Source organism: Mesocricetus auratus, unplaced genomic scaffold (genome assembly GCF_017639785.1).
Source record: "Mesocricetus auratus isolate SY011 unplaced genomic scaffold, BCM_Maur_2.0 Super-Scaffold_2245, whole genome shotgun sequence".
Classification (NCBI taxonomy): domain Eukaryota; kingdom Metazoa; phylum Chordata; class Mammalia; order Rodentia; family Cricetidae; genus Mesocricetus; species Mesocricetus auratus.
The window spans coordinates 2,495,716-2,518,565 of NW_024429180.1; the positions used below are offsets into that span (position 1 = coordinate 2,495,716).

General features: G+C 51.4%; 2 protein-coding genes across 6 annotated transcripts in view; one reads left to right on the plus strand and one right to left on the minus strand.

Annotated features, from left to right (window-relative positions):
• The window catches only part of Ubac2 (UBA domain containing 2), a 157,694-nt gene that overhangs the window by 93,705 nt on the left and 41,139 nt on the right, over window positions 1–22,850 (minus strand). The gene's annotated exons all lie outside the window — the stretch shown is intronic.
• Gpr18 (G protein-coupled receptor 18) lies at window positions 14,445–22,156 on the plus strand. Of its 4 annotated transcripts, none has more exons than XM_040742961.1 (4): window positions 14,445–14,647; window positions 16,823–16,904; window positions 17,992–18,275; window positions 20,984–22,156. In XM_040742961.1, exon 4 carries the CDS (start codon window positions 21,018–21,020, stop codon window positions 22,011–22,013), a length of 996 nt encoding a protein of 331 aa, XP_040598895.1. In that variant the 5' UTR covers window positions 14,445–14,647; window positions 16,823–16,904; window positions 17,992–18,275; window positions 20,984–21,017; the 3' UTR covers window positions 22,014–22,156. The 4 variants fall into 4 exon arrangements, with proteins under 4 accessions (XP_040598895.1, XP_040598941.1, XP_012975570.1 ...); XM_013120116.3 differs by having other exon boundaries at window positions 14,446–14,647; window positions 17,992–18,300; XM_040743007.1 differs by lacking the exon at window positions 17,992–18,275.

The following is a 22,850-nucleotide window of genomic DNA, read 5'->3' on the forward strand; positions in this document are numbered from 1 at the left end:
ACATAGGAGCAACAATGAAAATCCTTCAGACCCAGATTCAGTAAGGACAAAATCCCTCTACACAGACCCCTGCACCATCTAGAGCATGTGTGGACACCAAGAGCAGACTACATTCGACCGACAGCCTCCAAAACAATACAGAGAAACCCTGTCTCGTAAAACCAAAAAAAAAAAAAAAAAAAGAGCAGACTACAGTCAAGGAATGAGTTCATGGCAAATTTTCAAACCAGAAAACAACAGACTACCCTGGGGAAATTTTAATAACTTGAGAACTAGAGTTCAAATGTAATTTGATAACTATAAATATATGTAAAATGATTAGATATTATTTATAAGGAATACAAATCAAAGATTAAACACAGTAAAAACCAGAATACCCTCAACTTCCCCCCTTAAAAGCAATAGCTCCTATCACCCTCTGAGTAAAGGCTACAGCTGGTAAAGCATTAATACAGGGGCCTGTTAAGTCCTGTTAACTGTGGAGGTTCATTCTGTCAGCGTGGCCCAGCCTAAAACCAACAGGGAAGGAAGTTGACCTGTGGATGTGCCTGAGAGATCGTCTTGACTGTATTAATTCTAGATCCACCTGACCTGTGGATGTGCCTGAGGGACTGTCTTGATTAGTTAATGTGGGATGACCCATTCCACTGTAGGTGGTGCCATTCCACAGGGGTCCTAAAACGTGTAAGAGCAGAGACAGCAAGCTGAGGAAAAAGTGGATATGCGTTTATTCCTGTCGGCTCCTGACTGTGGTATAATGTGACTAGCTGACTTCCCCATGACGACGGGCTCGTCTGGAACCATGAGCCAAGCAGACTCTTTGTCCCTTACAGTTGCTTTGTCCAGGCATCTACCACAGCCGCACAAATGAAATTAGAATTCTGCCTCACCCCACGGTCCATCTCATAGCAGCCTCTCATTCCCCATTGCTCTGTCTAGCTCCATGTCACTAACGGTCATGCCTGCAGCTTCAGCCTTCACACGGGCAGTGTCTCCTCCTCCCCCTGGGGCCTCTGCACTGGCAGTGTCTCCTCCTCCTCCCCCTGGGGTCTCTGCACTGGCAGTGTCTCCTCCTCCTCCTGTGTCCTCTGCCCTGCAGTGTCTCCTCCTGGAAGATGATTCCCTAAGACCTCACTCACATGGCTTATTCCTGATTCCTTCAGATCTCTGCTGAAATGTCACCTGACTTCTGAATCTACACCCAGAAAAAGAGCCAACCTGACACCCCATCACTCCTCTTGTACGCTTACGTTTGCACTGTGTGTACCTGGAAGATTGTGGATCATGCTTTTTATTTTGTTTACTGCCCTTCCCTCGCAGCTACAAAGAAAGATGCATGCTGACCACTGTCTGCTCTGGTCAGAGCAAGATCCCAGGGCCTGTGGTAAGCAGGGGCTGCAGAGCGGAGAAAGCCAGAAAAGCTGTCACCCTTACTCTATCCTCAAACATCCACAATGTACAGAACACACTGAAGGCCCCTTTCCTCACCCTGAAAACTGCTTTAAAAATGGACTAGAATGCACTTTTCAGAGAATAGCTCATCGTAAAACATTAGCACGCTTTCTAAATGGCTTGCTCAGTTAAAGCACCCAGTGGAATAAAAGCCACTTTCATGAATCAACTTCCTGTTCCTTCTTTTTATCCTTCTTTAGAACTCATGTGCCATGTCTCAACCACCAGCCGTCAAGTCCTCCATCATCGCTGGGAACAAAGCACTGTTCCCTACTTACTTCCTTTCTGAGTACTCACTGCTCACGCCTGTACCTTTGGTCAGGTATTAGGATGTAACGCTTCATCTCTACCCAGTATTAAGCATGTGCATGATGTGGAAAGGCGATTGCTACAGTGTGTGTAATATTCATATCCACTGGATAGCCCAGCTACTTCCCTATCAACATCTACACAACAACTCTGATAAAAACACAGTATCGCTTAAAAAAAAAAAACACTATTAACAAACAAACAAAAAAAACCCCACTATCACTAGGTCTCCTTGACTAAGAAAACCTACCTTCAACTTTCCTTGGTTAGTCCAACAACGTTCAAAGAATGGTAAGTATTTTTCCTTGAGGTAACTAGTAGGGCCGAGCTGCACGGTACCTTACTGTACACAGTTAGAATTTGGGGTCTGGGACTCAGAAAATGGCTCAGGGGGTGACAGTGCTTGATGTACAAGCAGCTGGGCCAGAGTTCAAATCTCCAGCAGCCAGGCGGAAGGCCAGGTGTGGCTGTGCACACCTGTAACCCCAGCTGTGGGAGGCAGAGACAGGAAGACGTCTGTTGACGGCCAGTGGAGACCTTCTCACAGGGGAATGAGGTGGAGAGTTACAAGCAAAAGAGACATTTCCTGTGGCTTGAGATGTGCTTGGTTCTGTAGTTTAGGAAGAAAATAAGCATGACAGTAATTCTTAAATTCTCACTGTGGCGCGACTACTTCAGAAACGAGGCAGCCAATCTGCCAGAGCTGTTTCCAGAAGCGTCCGCATCATTCTCTTCTTATTTTTAGTAGAAAAATGTCATCACTTAACAGCATTTTAGCTCCTCTCCATAATATTTAGTAACGGTCACGCCCCATGTAGTAAAAATTCTGTCAAGTTCCTATACTACCACCTAGTGGTCACAGGTGTGACTACACGCAGAGCACATTAAACTGCTGTCTGAGCTATTTTACAAGGGGAAAGGTTGGCGTCTGGGTTGTCACTAATGTGCAAACTTACAAACCTCTGTTAAGATTACCCAGCGCTGTATGACAGTGCAGTGGACTGGTGACATCCGGCTTCACCAGTACTTCAAAGAAGCCCCCTTACCAACTCCCAGAACTAGCTCTGTAAAACAGACCTGCTTCCTGCTACTGCCTCTCAAATGCTGGGATTAAAGGCGTGTGCTGCTGCCGCCGCCACCCCAGCCCCAATTCATCTCCTAATGTCGGGGTTCTCTCATTCTGCTCATATCTATCAAGGTTTCTACAAGTATGTACCTCAAACTTTAAAGACAGTTTTGCTGGCAGGAAAGCAAGTCCATCAAGTAAACAAAATCTCTGGGTTTTTTGCAGGTGGTTTATTTCACTGACGGAGGACCATAAGCTGCAGCAGTGAGTTCTGTCCGGGAACACGTTCTGCTGTATTGCATGGACCTGCTATGAACTTCCTGAGAACAAGGCTCTGGCGAGCACCTCTCATTCTTTAGGCCTCAGGGTGAGGGACCCAACTCAGGTTCCCACTATGCTGGGTACTCTGACGTCATCTCTGCCCTGGGCTTCCATTCCACGGCAGACTCGGCACTGCCCAGGGCACTAACTCCTGAGTAGTTTAGTGCGTGCTGCAGTTACTCCCGGTGCCAGGTCCGAAGCAGTAAATACCCTGTGTTACCTCCCTATGATCACAGCTCACCCCAGGTGTGGTAGTCTGAATGTGATTTGCCCCCATAGTCTCTATTGGGAGGTGTGGCTTTGTTGGAGTGGGTGTGGCCTTGTTAGAGAAGTGTGCCACTCTTGGGGCGGGCCTTGAGGTTTCCTAAGTCAGGATACTCCCCAGTGTCTCAGTCAACTTCCTGTTGCCTCCAAAATGTAGGGCTCTCAGCTGCCCCAGCACATCCACCTGCACACTGACAAATGATGCAAGGGGACTGAGCCTCTCAAACTGTACGTGAGCCACCCCAAGTAAACGTTTTCTTAGTAAGAGCGTCCTTTGAGAGCTGAGAAGAGCTCTCGGGTCCCTGCTCCTCCTCTCCAGGTGAGCGCACCCGTCTTCTCTTTCTCCTGCACGTTCTCTCTCCTTAACCTCCGGAGCAAAGTCTGTGGCCTGCAGCCCTGACCAGCCACAGAGCAGGGCTCATCACCAACTGCGCTGTGATGTCACCTCACGGGCACCAACAACCCTGCCAGACGAGTGTCTGCACTGTGAGGCCTGACAGAAAGGCCCCTGGGTCACGCAGGAGCCCAGAACGCCACCTCGCGGGCCCACAGATGGATGTCACTGCTACCGTTCTTCTTCCAAGAAGCCAGCCAGAGTCAGTTAGCAAACCCACTGCTTCCTTCTCTCAAAGACGCGGCTGCCAACTACGATTGTACCTCCCGGCGTTCCTAAGACTGGGGATGGGGCTGGAGAGATGTGGCTGGTTAGAGTGCGGCCACACAGCATGAAGGTATGAGTTCTGACTCCCGGCTGGCCACGCTCGTGTGTGTGTGTGTGTGTGTGTGTGTGTGTGTGTGTGTGTGTGTGTGTGTGTGTGTATCTACAATCCCAGTGTTGGGGAGGCAGAGACAGGACCACCCCTGGGGCCTGGCTTCGCAACAAACCTAGCTAAGTTGTGGAGGTACAGAAATTGTGAGAGAATGTGTCAAAAAAATGTAGATAAGAACAGCGGTGCCAGGCGGTGGTGGCGAACGCCTTTAATCGCAGCAATCAGGAGGTAGGGCAGGCGGATCTCTGTGAGTTCCAGACTAGCATGCTCTACAGAGTGAGTTCCAGGACAGCCAGAGCTACACAGAGAAACCATGTCTCAGGAAAAAAAAAAATGGAGGAGACAGCCGATGTCAAACTCTGCCCTCCACATACAATGATTCTGTGTTAATCGTTGATAAAAAGAAACAAAACAGAACACAGAAATTAATGCCATGGAAAAGTAAATGTTCTTGTGTAGGAGAACTCCTGCTGGCCTGGTGCCAGGGTGCTGGCAACTAGCCCTAATCCCTGATGGGCTGGCTACGCCTGGTCTAGGTCCGGACAGTTCGCTCCTAGCCATAATCCATCCTGCGTTGAGAAGATACCTTTTGTCCCCCTGTGTAAACCTTATCTGGGAGCCTCCCAAGGATACAGAGCCTATGCAAAAGCTGGTTGGGAGGGAAATCTGGAAAACCGTGGCACCTCTTTTATCGAGACTTTGCATTTGGCACTGTCCCTTTGGAAGCCTCACTCAAGTTGTTCTGGGCGTGTGGAAATCAACTGGCTAAAGTGTAAATATGGAGAGAAATACGCCCTGGGCGCGAGGAAAGCGCCCCAGTCCATCAAGGCTGGGAACCCCTGCAGTGAGTTCATTCTTAAAAGTGTCTCCGAGTCTCCTCTCCACAGACCCGCATGAACCCACACCCACGCCGCCCGACATTCTCATTTCTGCATTTTGTATTACTGAGATCATGGAATCGTGTGGCCTCCAGAGCACAGACGGCAGTGCTGTGGGGAGGGGGTGCCCAGAGGGAACGGACTCTGAAAATCCAGCTTCTCCCTACCTCCCGTCATACCGCCCTGGAGTTAGGAAAGGTTTCACACCTGCGGAAATGCACGGTCTGGGGTGACATCACCAGGAAGAGGGCCCAGGCTCCCGTCTTTACCCTCCACATACAAACTGACGCCTTTAAAGATGGGTTCCCAAAGAACGCAATCGGCACAGTAAAGGAGCGCCCCGCGGAGCGAGAGAGCTTTCAGGTCACACACCTGGGAAGGCGCTGGCCTCAGAATGCATAAAGAACATCTGCAGCAGCGATGAAACAGCTGCGCTCAGTGATGGGAAAGGAAGGACAGACAGACAGCGGACATTAACAGACATCTCTCTGTAGATCTACAAACGCCCAACGAGCCCGCAAAGAGCTCTTCACCGTCACTGGCCAGTGGAGACGGAGCAAACAGAGCCACTAGGAAATGCCGCCTGCCACGCATAGGGATGACCGCTACCCAAGGGAGGGGAGGGCTGGGCAGATGGCTCTGGGGTCGGGGCAGCTCTCCCGAAGGACCCAAGCTCAATTCCCAGCATCCGCACGAAGGCTCGCGCAACCTCCTGTAACTCTAGTTCCAGAGCATCCAATGACCTCTTCTGGTCTCCACGGGGACCAGGTACAAAGACAGACACACGGACAAAACACCCATGTACACAGAAAAGAACAAGCACCGGCCGGGACCCAGACACTAGAATGTAAAATAGTGCAACTGCTATGGAAACAGTGATTCCACCGGTTAGAAAAAAAGGAACTGCCCCTTACGTCTGAGTTTATACCAAAGAAACAAAAACAAAACCTGAAGGCAGGTCCCAAAGGGGCATCTGTACTTCCGCGTTCACGGCAGCGTCCCTCACAAAAGGCTAGAGGTGGGGCCAACCGGGCATCTGATGGCAGAGAGGATGAACACAAGGTGCTGTGCATCTGTGACGGGAATACCACACAGATTACGTGATCTTACATGTTACACAGGGAGGAAATGTTGATGCGTGACATCACGGATGGAACCTAGGGACTTTTGCGCTAAGTGACACGAGTCGGTTACAAAAGACAAACCCCGGGGCCGAGGGATTAGGCAGGTTCCGGTGTTTGCCGCACGCGTGGGGAGCAGGGAGTTCAGCTCCTCGGGGCCCGTGTGGGTGGGTGGGAGGCAGCAGCCCTCATCTGCAACCCCGGGCACCCCACAGTGCGACGGGAGATGGAGGGTATGCTTCGGGTGTGCTGGCCAGACGCCCACAGCAGTGAGCAAGAGAGCTGACCTCCCAGACGCTCGCTGTGGGAAGAAGGAAGACTAGGAAAAGGCTAGGAATACGCTCTACCATTCTACTTCTGGGGCAGAGGAGTCAGACTGCGGAAGACAGAAAGTCGGCTAGAGAGGTTTGGGGGTGAGCGGAAAATCATCCGTTGGGCGCGAAGCCTCCGCTTGGGAAGAGGGAAGTAATCTGCAGACTGGACGCATAACAATGCGGGTGAATTCGAGGCTCAACTGTCCGCTTACAGTTGGTAAGGTCTGGGGTGGGGGAAGCCGGAGGGAAGGCTCAGCGGTTAAGAGCACTGCCTGCTCTTCCAAAGGCCCTGAGGGTCAATTCCCAGCAACTACATCACAACTGTCTGTAATGAGATCTGGTGCCCTCTTCTGGCCTGCAGGCGTACATGTAGGCAGAACACTGTAGACACGACAGACAGACAGACAGACAGACAGACAGACAGACAGACAGACGGTAGATCTTTTTTAAAAAGATTTGGGGTAGGAAAGATCAGATGGATGAGAAGGTTGGAGATGAGCTAACCAAAACTAAGGGAAACCTAACAGTTTGTGAATTAACTTAAAGACACAATTCTAAAGACGAGTCTGAAGACAGGAACCCTACACAGGTGAGCAATGCTGCCCTCAGAAGATATGAGTTACCATGCAAGCCTCATCGTGAGCTGGGAGGTCCCCGAGGCTCTCCAGCAGAGGCTGCTGTCACGTCTCTCGGCTGCCTGCTAGTGTTGATGGTAAGGGCTTATTGCTGAAGACACACAGAACACACTCCGGGTGACGGACAGAGAACCTGCAAGTTTGCTCTCTGAAGGCTTCCCATCGTAGCTATGCATGCCACCGAAGAGAGAGAGTCATCGGCGGACATCACCCGGAAGGACAGAACCCCTCAGTGCTACTATACTGACGGCCAGGCACAACGTGCCCTCTGGTACAACCACGGGATGAGGGTTACGGTGTAGCCAACCGCTTTCTGATTGTACCGGAGACCTGCCTGGTACTGTGGAGATGCCCAAAAGCCCGCGGCTCGGGGTGCCGTAGGGCCCTGTGGTGGTTTTAACGAGAATGGTCCCCCATAGGCTTGGTGCCCAGTTGGTGAAACTGTTTGGGAAGGATTAGGAGGTGTGGCTTTAAAGGTTTCAAAAGACTTGCACCATTCCCGGTGCCTATCTGCTTGTGGCTGTGTCTCAGGATGTGAGCTACTGCCTCTGCCACAGCGCCGAGTCTGCTGCCATGCTCCCTGCCACGACGCCCGTGGGCTCTAACCCTCTGAAGCTATACGCCCCAAGTAAACCTCTTCTTCTATAAGCTGCCTTGGTCATGGTGTTCTATTACAGCAATGGAAAAGAAGCCACAGCAAGCCCTCCAGGAGAGCCCACTACTGTTGCTCTACCACACGGGTATGTTTGTTGTCACACCGCCCTCTAAGCATTTCTGTGTGCGCCAACAGAGGAGGTCTGCTGTCAGCCTTGGCCAGGCAAGCTCTGTCCTCAGCAGCTGCAGGGAACGCAGCCTCGTAACCAGTCAGGGCGCCGAGGATGAGCCACGGCCGGGTGCCCGGGTGTCCTGCTGAGGCGAGGAGACATCCGTAACAAGGCCCCGCCCCACAAGCTTCGGGGACCACGGCAGAAGTAAGAAGTGTGCCAGGCGGGGGTCGGAAAGAGCGCTGGGAATCTGTCTTCTGGACGTGGCGGGGCCTCTGCTCTCGTGAGCTCAATGCTACGGCAGCCTGCACGAGACTGAGCTGACAGGATTGTCAGCACTCTGGGGGGGGCACTGACTAGACTGACCGAGGGCGGGGAGGAAGGAGAGGGAGAGCATGGACTCAACTGGGACAGGATCGAGACACATTGTACACATTGTCGAAGAATAAGTACAAACGTATTTTTAAAAGGTGGTGAGTTTTATGTTTATGTGCACACGTGTTTTGAAAACATGACAATTAGTTCCAATGCTCCCTCACGTTTAGTAATTACTAGTCAAATATCCGGTATTTGTGGAATCCTACAGAGAAAAAACCGTTTCCTGAAATAAACTGGCAGCTTCTAGTAAGGGCAAAAATAGTCTATAAGGCAAGATGCCTTAGAGGATTAAAGAGCATGTAACTACAGACTGCCACATAATAAGGAAACAATCCTAAGTGGATGCTGAACATCTGTAGAATCTATCACTCAATATTCTTTATTATTTTATTTCTTCTTTTATTTAAAAATTTTCAATTTGAAAGATTTCCAATCAGGTTAAAGGTCAAACATTCAAGTGTCACCAATCATCTGTAAAAGCACAGTGTCCTATCTCCAAAAAGGAGACTGACGTGAATGAAGACTCAGAAACAGTTCCACATCTAACTGCATTAGGACTCTTTCATGAAATGAATTACAAACAAGTTCTCTGGAAACAACCAACTCTAACCATCCCCAACACTAACACCCCTAGAGGTGATCCTGAGGAACACTGTCACCCCCTTGAGGAGAGCCTGAGGAACACTGTCACCCCTGAGGAGAGCCTGAGGAACACTGTCACCCCTGAGGAGAGCCTGAGGAACACTGTCACTCCTGAGGAGAGCCTGAGAAACACTGTCACCCCTGAGGCGAGCCTGAGGAACACTGTCACCCCTGAGGAGAGCCTGAGGAACACTGTCACTCCTGAGGAGAGCCTGAGAAACACTGTCACCCCTGAGGAGAGCCTGAGGAACACTGTCACCCCTGAGGAGAGCCTGAGGAACACTGTCACTCCTGAGGAGAGCCTGAGAAACACTGTCACCCCTGAGGCGAGCCTGAGGAACACTGTCACCCCTGAGGAGAGCCTGAGGAACCCTGTCACCCCTGAGGAGAGCCTGAGGAACACTGTCACTCCTGAGGCGAGCCTGAGGAACACTGTCACCCTTGAGGAGAGCCTGAGGAACACTGTCACTCCTGAGGAGAGCCTGAGGAACACTGTCACCCCTGAGGAGAGCCTGAGGAACACTGTCACCCCTGAGGAAAGCCTGAGGAACACTGTCACCCCTGAGGAGAGCCTGAGGAACACTGTCACCCCTGAGGAGAGCCTGAGGAACACTGTCACTCCTGAGGAAAGCCTGAGGAACACTGTCCCCCCTGAGGCGAGTCTGAGGAACACTCTCTTTTTGTCTCCTGCTCTCATGGTGTCTTTAACATCACGTCTGTCTAAAAACATTAGACACCCATTTTTGAGCCATGGCATAACTTCAGGAAAACATCCCCCGGCTGGACATGAAGTCTACCTCCGAGGGCGTCCAATGGGAAGCACTGTGCTGGCGACTGGAGCGTCTGAGACGTGCCAGCTCTCCCTAAAATGAGAAGGAAGGAAAACGGCGGGGGAGTCAGCCAAGATCAGCGAATACGCAACTGCAAGAGAGACGCCATAGATGCCCCACACTCCTGACTCTGAAACTGTGATCACTGATCCCAGTCAAGTGTGGCATTGAGTGTCAGGAAAGAAAAGCACAGGAAAGGGGGGGCTGCCTCACTGCACAAAGAAATACCACAGCCATCATCTGCCCTGTGTCTGTGGGTCAGACTCCCCCGCCACTCCAGGGTGTGTGTGTGTGCACGGGTACGTGTGTGTGTGTGGTATATGCGTGTGTGCGTGTGTCTGTGTGCACGTGTGTATGTGGTATGTATGGGGTGTGTGTGTATGTGTGTGTGTGTGTGTATGTCAAGGACAATCGGGGTGTCATTTCTCAGGCACTGCCCACTTTTGGGGGGTCGGGGATATTTTACTGGCCTGGAACCTGCCAAGCAGACGAGGCTGTTTGTCTAGAAAGCCCCAGGATCTACCCGTCACCACGTCCCCAACACTGGGATTAAAATCCATCAAGCTTGGAAAGTAAGAGTAAGGCCAGGCGTTGGTGGGGCACTCGGGAGGCAGAGGCAGGCGGATCTCTGTGAGTTCAAGGCCAGCCTGGTCTACAAGAGCTAGTTCCAGGACAGTCTCCAAAGACACACAGAAAAACCCTGTCTCGAAAAAGAAAAAAACAAAGGGTGAGTGAGTGAGTAGATCAATGGATGAATGAATGAATGAGTGAATGAGTGAATGAATGCATGAGGGTTCTGGGGAGCAAACGCAGGCCCTCGTGTTTAAGCACCTCACTGACTGAGCTGCCTCCTATGTTTAAGCATGTCCCTACGCTGTCTCTGCCGGGGTCCTTCAGGGACCGCACTGCCTGCTGGACAAAGAGACTGTCCGAGTGGGAAGAGCCAGCGGTAAGAAGGTGACGTTGCGGCAGCCGGCTGCTGAGTTGTCACCGGTGTCCAGTTTACTTCATCATCACGAGAGGACCATGTGAGCAGCTCGTCTCCTCAACAGAACCAATGCAGTTTACTATCATCAAGGGAAAAGCAGACGAAACACGTACACCTGTCTGCCCCGGCAGGCTGGGCCTGTCTTCAGGAGCTCCAGAATAAACCTGAAACGAGGTGAACTCACACACACACAGCACACACACAGCTCACATCACACACACACAGCACACACACAGCACACACACACAGCACACACACACACCACACACACACACACCACACACACACCACACGCACACAGCGCGCACACACACACAGCACACACACACAGCACACACACACAGCACACACACAGCACACACACACACAGACAGCACACACACACAGCACACACACACAGCACGCACACAGCACACACCACACACAGCACACACACACACAGCATACACACACAGCACACACACAGCATACACACATAGCACACACACACACAGACAGCACACACACACACACACAGACAGCACACACACACAGACGACCACAGCGAGGGACACGTGAGGACCAGACAGCAAGGACTGTCACAACGCTGGTGCCCTGACTTCCCAGTGGGCCCAGTCTCCTCCAGATGACAGAGGTGGGGTTCGTTAAATGAGCACCGGGCACTTTAAGGGTTAAGTGCAGAGAACCCCAGGCCTCATCCCACGAGATTTGGGGGGGCCAAAGCAAAATACTCGCTTCCCCGCAGCCTGAGAGGGGGACTAGGCCCGAGCGCACAGTGCCGAGGCTAGCCTAAGACACTTGAGCTAGCCTTAACTTAGCTTGGATAACCCACGATTCAGGCAAGGCTCACACGGCTACCCGGGCCCAAGCTAGGACGGGGGAATTCACATCTGCTGCGGGGACATTTCAGATAGGCAGGGGCAAACAGGACTGGCTGGCACTTGGTGTCTACAGAACACGGTAAGGACAGGAGCCACCGGGTACGCGGCGGTTGGCAGAGGTCCTGGGCGGTGGAGACATGGTCATGGGGAGAAGCCTCATCCCCAGTGTGCCAACTCTGACACCCAGCCTTCCTGCAGAGGCCTCTCCACAAGGGTGATGAGCCCCACCCACAGTAACCGGGGCCGCCTCCAAAACCATCTGTCTTTCCCCTCTCGACCTCGCCATCCCCGAGGATAAAGGGTGGGCTCCAATCAAAGGCCAGGAGCCAGTGGCTTCCAGCTGAGCACTGGAAAGGGAGCAGAGAGGGCGGGCGGCGGGCGGGAGCTGCCTGAGGTGAGGGCTCATTTACCCCTTGGGTCCCTCCTGCGAGACAGCCTAGTCCAGGGCTGTGTGCACAGAGACCCATGGGGCGCTATTGCCTCCTGCCTGCATCTCTTTGGCCTACGGTGACGGTCACTGAGCAGCCGGCCCAGGGGCCTGCCACGCAGGCGTCTGCTGCTTTCCTGTCTCCGCACCAAAGCAGCGACCGCCAAGTGTGGGCGCCGAAAGCTTATTGTAGCATGGCCTGCTTCGTGGAAACCACTTTAAAGGACGGGATCACTCGCTAGGGATTGCGTCCTATGCTGCTTTTTGTGACGAGAGCCCTTTGTACGGGTAGCGGCCTCTTCCAGGCACATCACTCTGCATGAAGAGCGTGCGCGTGCCCGCACACCTGATGGCCGTTCTACGTCCGGTGAGTGCCGGGCTGTTCCTGCTCTGGAGCTCTTACAGGCGGCGCTGCTAGGAACGGCTTCCTATCTCCTGGGGCACATGAGCATAGGATCTCACTAGCTAGGTGTCGAGGAGTCGCCTGAGCCGTGGAATGCGTACATCTCAGTTTGGGTACTTGATATCAAAGGGCCTTCCGTGTTTAAAACTCCAGCCAGCAACTTACAGGAAGGGGTCTCTGACTGCTGGGCACCCAGCACCCCGTGTGGGTGTGTTAAGCCTTGCTCGCTGTTAAGTATTTTGGTGGGTGGGTAGTGTTATTTTGCAGATTTGGTTTTTCATTTTCAGGATCACAAATGAAGTTAGCAGACGTGTGTGTTTGCTAACGGTGTGGACATACTCAGTTTTTTGTTGTTGCTTTGTTTTTTGTGTTTTTTGTGTTTTTTTTTTTTGAGAGCCTGCTTCTCTTGCCCGCTAGATGGCAGAGTTCTTCCTCGATGCAGAACTACCGGCTGGGAGAAACCAGCTCTGAGGTCTTCTGTGGAGAAGTGTGACCAGGAAGGGAAGGCCTCTCTGTTCCGAGAACCAGCCGTAGCAATGCTAAGTGTGCAGCCATGGTGCAGGGCATGGAATAGAGCAGAGTCTGAAAACCAGAAGCAAACGACCCCGGGAAACGCACGCCATCAACACCAACACCACAGGGTCTTCAGCACACTGGGGACAGACAGCAGGAAACTGAGTAGGATAATGGGTATAAAGCGCCGCCTGGTGGCGAGACACTGCCACTGCCCTTCTCAAAGATGAAATCAAAATCAAAATCGAGTCATTTAAAAATGTACGTAGAAGCCTGTGCACTAAGTACATTCCTCACACACTAGGAAACAGTTCTTACTTCTTTACCATCCGGTGTTCCTCAACTTTAAATTACTGTCACCAGTACCCGACATAAACCTGGAGCCGCCAAGGGTTTATGTTGGCTCCGTTTTAGAGGCTCTGGGTCCAAGACTGGTCCCACTGGGCTGAGTCTGTGGAAGGGTTCCACATTACAGCAAGGAGGGCAGAGCAGAGCAGAGCAAACCATTCATCACATGGCCGCATCTCAGGCCCACAGTGAGGACACAGCCGCCCATCTCAGATCCACAGTGAGGACACAGCCCCCCCCCCCAGGCATCTCAGATCCACAGTGAGGACACAGCCCCCCCCCAGACATCTCAGACCCACAGTGAGGACACAGCCCCCCCCCAGACATCTCAGACCCACAGTGAGAACACAGCCCCCCCCCAGGCATCTCAGATCAATGGTGAGGGCACAGCGCCCCCCATCTCAGACCCACAGTGAGGACACAGCCCCCCCCCCCGACATCTCAGACCCACAGTGAGAACACAGCCCCCCCCCAGGCATCTCAGACCCACAGTGAGGACACAGCCCCCCCAGACATCTCAGATTAATGGTGAGGGCACAGCCCCCCAGACATCTCAGATCCACAGTGAGAACACAGCCCCTCCCCCCGACATCTCAGATCCACAGTGAGGACACAGCCCCCCCCAGACATCTCAGACCCACAGTGAGAACACAGCCCCTCCCCCCGACATCTCAGATCCACAGTGAGGACACAGCCCCCCCAGACATCTCAGATCAATGGTGAGGACACAGTCCCCCCAGACATCTCAGACCCACAGTAGGACACAGCCCCCCAAGTCATCTCAGGCCCCTAGTGAGAGCATAGACCCTGGAGGAATCTCAGATCAATGGTGAGGGCACAGTCCGCCAGGGCATCTCAGGCCCAGGGTAAGGGCTTGCTCCCCCAGAGTCAGCCTCCCATCTCTTAAAGGTCCCTACCACCTTCTGAGAACAAATCACAGGCTGAGGGCTGAGCTTTTCCCACTTGGACTTCCGGGAGACACAGAGGATCCAGTCCCAGCTCTGACCCACTGCAGTTCTCTTTCTTCTCAGTGGTGACCTCCTAGCGTCCCAGGGTGACCCAATGTCCTCAGTTCTCCCTGTGTCTCCTTTAACTGAACTCTCGGGTGCATCACAATGGCCCTGGGGTTCTCTGCTGGCTGCATCTTTGTTCTCAGGGAGGACACCTCTGTGAACTCTTGGCCTGGGGTCCCACAAGACTCCAGCACCTACAGACGGGTAAACTGCCAGGGAGGAGCCCTCTCTGAGAATTTCCTGGTGGCGGAATATGATTTTGATGCTGAATTAGCTAAAATTATCTGTCATACTGGTTGCCCCATCTGGGTTCAAGTCATTTCTTATAAGGTAAGTAACTGGTTACATGTTCATAAAGTTTTTAAGCTGCACAGGATTGGGGAAGACTAAACTCTCAAGACAATTTAGGAAATGAAAGCAAGTGTCTCTTCATTCTAAAGTGGCTAGAAGAATAATGTCTACAAATCGTTGGAATTTTAAAAAATACATTTAGATAATCTCTCAGACTTTACTCAGGAATCCCTACTATTCCAAACACCCAAACCCCTAAGCCCAGGCCTCCTGAAGCAGTAATCAGTCGGGACACTGGTCTGATAAAGTGAGGGAAACCGGGGCTCCCTTGTCAAACTAGAGTGCCTGGGGGCGGGGGCGGGGGGCATGGGGCTCGGACTCCTCCACTCGTGCAGAACTTCCTTCGTCACCCTAAGTCTTCTCCTTGGGGACCGGCTGTCTGGCAGCCACTGAGGGCTGGCTCTGCACTGTCCCATGCGGGGACAGGCCAGGTGAGCAGCCGTACAGCACCCTCTAGCACAGGGCTGGCTCCTGCACTCACGGTGGTGAGAGCCATTGAAGACCCTGAGACTACTGTGTCTGCGGCTCAGACACGGAGGCAGGCGGGCTGCGTTTATCTAGCAGCATCCTTTCTATTTCCGATGGCGTCTTAATCGAATCGGTTATCAAAAGCTGGAACCCCGTGCTGAAATAAAAACTCACCCACACAGTTTCTAAGGTCATGTCCAAACCCAAACCCAAAGTGAGACCGAAACATTTCCTAAAGTGAAGGGAACCCGCGGTCGCGGGGAAGATGAGAGACCCCTTTTGGACAGGAATCAAGTTCCTCTCACATTCCAAAATACAGTGAGAGATAAAAACTGCAGGATTGGCCCTGAAGCCCCTGTGTAAGAATAAGGATTTGTCCCGGCAAAGGAGACTTAGACTTTGGCCCTTAACCCACTCACTCACTGTCTACGGCTGCACAGCCTGGGGCGACTTCTTTAGTTCTGTAATCCTCCCAACCTGCAATCATGGTGAAGAGCTCAGGAGGCCATCCTACCGTAAGACACACACACACACACACACACACACACACACACACAGAAACGCAGACACACAAACACAGGTGCACACACGTACACAGATACACACACAGACACACATGCACAAAAACAGACACACACGTGCACATAGACGCATACATATACCCACAGGTGCACAGCCACATACACGCACACACACAGACACAGGTGCACACACAAACAGATATACACGTGCACACAGACACACACAGGTGTACACACACAGAGACACACACGTGCTGCACACAGACACACACACACACCAACAGGTGCACACACACACACACACAGACACAGGTACACACACAGATACACACGTGCAGACACACCCACAGGTGCACACACACACAGACACATACACACACCCACAGGTGCATACACACAGACACATACACACACACACACACACACACACACACACGTGCTCACGCAGACCTTCTACCTAGACTCAGCATCTCACGCTGACCGGTGTCCTTGCAGCTGTCCATCGTACCCTCCCTCCCTCTCCGTCTGTCACCTCATTTGTCAAACAGCACCAAACGCCCCTTTTGATGCACCCTGTGCCAACTCTCAAAGCACAGGATGCAGTGGCGGAGCCTAAGGACAGCAAATGCGGGACATTGGCACAAAAACACTGGCGCAGAGCTGGGCTAAGGAATCTTCCAGGCCAGCCCAGCGTGAGAGGGCAGAGACGGCGGCTGAGGAAACGGCAGGTGGTCAAGGTAGCCAAGGAGAGGGTCTACAAGTGGACGCGCCGAGCCTGTGGGAAGTTCTACTCTGCCTGGGAGCCTTGCACTAGGAAATGGAAGTTCTCAGTTAAGAGTGCTGCATACGGGAAAAGACTCGTGTCTTCGCGAGAGACACCCCAGACACAGGCCAGCACTTCTTGTCAGAAACCTTTTCACGGGCTCTGTGTGATAACAGCACAGGATGCATGCACAGGGTCTCAGGCAATAAGTTTCTATGTGCTGAAATGCCACGCTCCTGGGTAGCATCTGAAAAGCGTAACCCCACAGAAAACATTCACGATGCAACTTAACAACGACAAAGCCCTATCTAGAAAAGGAACCAGGGCAGTCAGTCACTACTACAGCAGCTGAAGGCCCGGCAGCTTCTGAGTTACCTCACGTTCTGTTTCCTCGCCCAACAGGAAGTACGGCAGTGGCCCCCGGTGAGGCTCGAGTACGTTATTCTGGAAGGTCGCCATGGATCCCAGTAGTTTGGTACCACAGGTAACTTCATTACCACTTCTGAGAGAAGCAGCCGGGTCCTCAAACTGCCTCAGGTTCAGGGTAGGGCATGGTGGCTCACACCTGTAGTCCAGCACTTGGGAGACAGAGGCAGGGAGGCCTGTGCAAGTTCCAAGCCAGCCAGGGAGACCCCGTGGGACCCTGTGTCAAAGGGGGGGTGGAGGACGAGGTGGCGGCAGCCATATTAAGTCACTTACTAAGAACACAGTAGAAGCTGTGCTTAGGTGCCTTTTAAAAGCTGACATATCATGTGTAGCTGATGCAAAGACACTGGACGAGAGGCAGGGGCCCCCTTCAGAGAGAGCTGAGTGCTGAGTAGTCGGACAGCAGTGCTGGGGCTGCTCGATCCCCTTCCACGAGTTTCACTTCCCTTCTCAGCTTAGAACACTCCTGCATGTAAATTCTTCCAGCTAGACTTCCCCAGTCCTTCCTAAGATTTGCAGAGATGTTTATGCAAAAAAAAAAAAAAGGAAGGTAGGAAGGAAGGAAGGAAGGAAGGAAGGAAGGAAGGAAGGAAGGAAGGAAGGAAAGAAAGAAAGAAAGAAAGAAAGAAAGAAAGAAAGAAAGAAGGAAAGAAAGAAAGAAAGAAGGAAAGAAAGAAGGAAAGAAGGAAAGAAAGAAAGAAAACACAATGCTAGACTTCCTTGGGACAGACCAGGGACCAAGTAGCGGAAAGTGGCCACAGGACCCGGGAGCAGACCCCCAGGGCAGAGTGGAGGCAGGGGGCCATGGTGCCTGGAAATTTCGAAATGTGAGAAGCGATATGATATAATTTACAAACCTGGTAGCGACAGCCGAGGGGTGCCTGTGCTTTGGCACAGGGAGGATTTTTCCTGGATTAGAGTTCTCCAAATCCTGTCACTTGAGTTCTGTGCAGTCGATCGCAGAGAGGCAACGCAGGAAAGACGGCGACAAAGCCAGACCAAGTCACACAGCTTAGAAAGAGGCCAGGCTCTGAACCCTGCTCTGCCCAACATCAAATCTCCTTCCTATAAATGACGCAGGCTTCACACATCAAAACAAGCAGCTAATTCAAGAAATTTTCCCCTTTCATGTGCCTTTCTTGAAGGTCTGCTATCACCTCGAGGGGAGGCTGAGCTGAGCAGGACCTCATAAACAAATCACTTGTGAGAGAGGAAAAACCACATCCAGGGTAAAGCCCCACACTGAGAACATTATTTCAGAGCACTTCCTGAAAGAGGCAGAGAGGCTCTCGGCCTAGCAGACAGCCCCGTATCGCTACTACATCTCCAGCAGCGTTTCCACAGAGAGCCAGAGCACCGGCTGTGTAACCCGCGCTCTGAGAGCTCTTTGCAGGACCTTGTCACCTCTCAGACAGCCCTCTGACCAGAGGTTAGCATCATCCAGCAACTTGGTGGTAAGTTGTTATCAGAAGGGACGCTGTGTCTGCTAAGCAGAAGCTCTGCCCCACTGACCGGCACTCATTTTCCGTATTTTATCTTGGTAGTAAGTGCAGAGTTTTAGAATCCTTTATTTCATTTCTGAGATTACAATTACATCATTCCTTTCCTCCCTCCAAACCTTCCCACATATACACCTCCTTGCTCTTTCGATTTCTTGGCCTCTTTCTCATTAATTGTACTCTCTCTCTCTCTCTTTCTCTCTCTCTCTATCTGTCTCTCTCTCACACACACCCTGCTCAGTCTGTATGTAGAGAGAGAGAGAGAGAGAGAGAGAGAGAGAGAGAGAGAGAGAGAGAGAGAGAGAGAGAGTGTGTGTGTGTGTGTGTGTGTGTGTGTGTTTTCAGCACCGGATAGGATAGGCAGTTGGTGTGCTCTTACATGGGGACCGGCCACCAGCACTTCTCTGTGTCAGACTAAGGCCTCACTCTCTTTCCCCCATCCATTTAGCATAATGTTGACAGCAGCACGGTACACCATGACATATCTCGGTGTCTTTACCATGTGGTTTCAGTTATGTTGCTGCGTGAAATTAGTTGGTTTTAAGAAAAAAACCACAGATAATCACGGGATTCACTTTTTCAAAAGTTAACCTGAAGGCCAATCAGTTTTTAAACACTTCCCCCAGAATCCTGCAGGACACAGCCCGTATGGTAACACGAGACACGTGCATCACACGGGAGGACATGAGCAAGGATCGGTGACAAGAGGACACAGAAAAGCAGCCAGGAGGGAGGGGTGTGCAGGCAGGATGGCCAGCATGGTTTATAAACACAGGAGTTCCCACGGCACTATCAGGGGGGAGGAGGGACTGTGAAACTTCCTCTACTTTGCAATGCTATTTTAAAACCTACTCAGCATTAAAATGTTTAAGCCTCCAAGCTAGTCTCCTTTGCTTAATGATAAAGACTTACCTTCTCTACGCAGAGATATTCTCATTTGGGTAGAAACTAACATTCTGGTTATATAAATGTTTTTTGGGGGGCGTGTTTTAGACAGGGCCTCACTGGCTGGCCTGGAACTCAGGCCTTAAACGGAGTTCCACTGCCCTCTGCCTAAGTACCGGGATTAAAAGCGCATGTCACCACCCTCGGGCTTATTTGGAAATCTTACTACACATTTTCAGACATACAGGATTTTATTCCAAAATCTCATTTAAGCGAGATATATGACAAAAGGTCAAGGGAAGAGGGGAGGAGGAAGCAGTCGCTCGAGTTAATTCTCGTCGACCGACTGTGGGCTGCTCATCCTTCCTGTAATTTTCACCAGAGACACACTCGGGCTGAATTAGACATAAGCACCCTCCAAAGTGACACTCTTAGAGAAAGCTGCTCACATTCCCAAGAGATGCTGCTAAGTCCCGTCTCCTTATAGTAAGTATTTTTAAGTCTCTGCTGGCGCTGCAGCTGGGCGAGGGAGTCTCACACTGAGAGCCCCTTACTTATATAAACACTAGTAAACTCATTTCTTCTCTAAGTAAACACTCTTTGATGGTGAGATTTACTTTCCGTATGCACACGCCAGGACTTCTCAGGCCCGATTCCCTTGGACAGAGTTTATGTTCATCTAGGCAGGGCAGGGGTCTGAAAGTCGCTAGGCTAGAGAAACACCCTCAGAGCACCGATTCTCTGCACCCCACGGATGCGCCTGCCCTCGGATTCCAGGACCCTGGTGAGCAAAACCTGGAGGCCCCTGCCTCAGACACTCCCAACCGCCTGCCTACCTGCTGCTCTGGGACTTAGTGGACCGTGACACAGAATAGCAGTGAGTCTAGACCTACGACGCTCTGAAGAGAGTACAGGGTGGCACTAGGAAGCAAGGTTTGCAACTTGGGAAAAAAGGTGTGGGATGGGTCAACAGAGAATTTACAAGACCACGCTCTGCCCAGGCAGACAGGAGCTGCTGGGGGCCACCGAGCACCTCCTATTGTGTGGGACAGCGGCCGCGGAGACAGAGCAGTGAGAGGAACCCACGCTCTCGCCCGAGAGCTACCGTCTCCAGCTGCCCTGACTCTTCTGTACGTGTCCTCACACATGCTTGGCAAATTGCGATTGTGCTTAGTGAATGAGAAGTGCCTGAACATTGCTATCACGATTGTGCTTAGTGAATAAGAAGTGCCTGAACATTGCCCCCGTTACTCCAGAGAACTCTGTCTCTTAATTGATTATTTGGGAAAGAGAGAGATGAGGAAGGCCAATGAAACTAGATGAAACTCATTTGAACTGACTGGCACATTCTAAAGACTGAAGCTGGGCATGGTCACGGCACTCAGGAGGCAGAGGCAGGCAGAACTCTGTGAGGTGAAGACCAGTTTGGTTTAAATAGTGAGTTCCAGGACAGCCAGGGTCGCACAGAGAAGAAGTCCCGCCTCCAAAATAAATAAATGAAAAGTAGGGCACACAGCATATGTGAAGACCTGTGTTCAATGCCCAGTGCTACAAAAATAAGAACCAAAAGTTAAAAAGAAATCGGTAAATAGCAATAACTTTAGGGTGTGTGTTCTTGAAAAATCCAAGGCGTGAGCATGGAGTTTTCCGTATGAGGTGCCCTCAACTTTATAACTCACTAACGGCAGACAGCCTGACATTGTTCTGCCTCTTTCCAAGCAAAGCTCTTACCCCATTTCCTTACGTCTTACAGTCTCTGCACGCCATGGGCGCCGGCCTGCTCTAAGATGACCACCCACAGCGATCTCGATCAGTTGGTCCTTTCTAACCGCTCGTACCCAGATGAATACAAAATCGCAGCCCTGGTCTTCTACAGCTGCATCTTCCTGATTGGACTGTTTGTGAATGTCACCGCGCTATGGGTTTTCAGCTGTACGACCAAGAAAAGAACCACCGTCACCGTCTACATGATGAATGTCGCACTACTGGACTTAATATTTATATTGAGCCTGCCCTTTCGCATGTTTTACTATGCAAAGGGTGAGTGGCCATTTGGGGAGTATTTCTGCCACATCCTTGGGATCCTGGTGGTGTTTTACCCCGGCCTTGCTCTGTGGCTGCTTGCTTTCATCAGCGCTGACAGATACATGGCCATAGTGCAGCCAAAATACGCCAAGGAGCTCAAGAACACCTCCAAGGCTGTGCTCGCCTGTGTGGGGGTCTGGATAATGACCCTGACAACCACTGTCCCCCTGATACTGCTCTACGAAGACCCCGACGAGGCCGCCTCCCCTGCCACCTGCCTGAAGATCTCCGACATCGTCCACTTGAAAGCTGTCAACGTGCTCAACTTCACGCGGCTCGTGTTCTTCTTCCTGATCCCGCTGTTCATCATGATCGGGTGCTACGTGGTGGTCATTCACAGCCTCCTGCGCGGGCAGACCTCGAGGCTGAAGCCCAAGGTGAAGGAGAAGTCCATCAGGATCATCATCACGCTGCTGGTGCAGGTGCTGGTCTGCTTCATGCCCTTCCACGTCTGCTTCGCATTCCTGATGCTCCACGGGGAGGGGGACAGCTACAGCCCCTGGGGGGCCTTCGCCACCTTCCTCATGAACCTCAGCACGTGCCTGGACGTCGTCCTCTACTACATTGTCTCCAAGCAATTCCAGGCCCGGGTCATCAGTGTCATGCTGTACCGCAATTACCTCCGGAGCGTGCGCAGGAAAAGCTTCCGGTCCGGCAGCTTGCGGTCGCTTAGCAACATGAACAGCGAGATGCTGTGAGTCAGAGTGAATGGCCTGTCTTTCATTTCTTCAAGACCCTTTTTATGCCTGCTTTCGGGTGAACTAGCATCCTATATATTATCCAGTCCCTTCTATGGTTAAAAAAAAAAAAAGAAATGACAATAATAAACTTAGAAAACATCTGCGGTGTCTTGTTATTCCAGCAACATGATTAAATACTGGGTATTCCCGATATGCTTTTGTTCTTATCTTACGACTTCTAAAGCATGGGCATGAGCCATTTGTGGTGGGCATGCCTGTGGTCCCACCGTTCATGAGGCAGAGGAAGGCCAGCCCAGGCCACATAGTGAGACTGTCTTTAAAAAACAGTAATAAAAATATAGATAACATATTCATGAATTACCAGGAGAGGGTCACCCAAATTAGGTTTGAGAGTCATGCCTTACCTGAGCAGGTTGTTAACAGGGTTAACTTTTCTGATTGAATTCTGTATACAAGTGACTCATGGGGGGGGAAGCTATTCAAAATAATTTTATAGATCTCCTTATATCAGTTCACACTTGGGAGGGCAGTCTGAGTTCAGTATTGTATCAGTCTACACCGAGGATGGCAGTCTGAGTTCAGTATTTCATGGGTTCACACCTGGATGGCAGTCTGAGCTCAGTATTCTATCTGTTCATACTTGGTATAGCTGTCTGAGTTCAGTATTATAACAATTCACACCTGGGATGGCAGTCTGAATTCAATATTTCATCAGTTCACATCTGAGAGTGCAGTCTGAGCTCAGTGTTCTAGGTTCTACACATCAGCTTTCACGGTTTCTACACAAGCAGCTCTATTCAACACAGGAATTACCTGATGGCAACAGGGCGCTCC

Coding starts and splice junctions, on each gene's coding strand:
- Gpr18 (XM_040742961.1), top strand. CDS start 21,018: ATGACCACCCACAGCGATCTCGATCAGTTGGTCCTTTCTAACCGCTCG.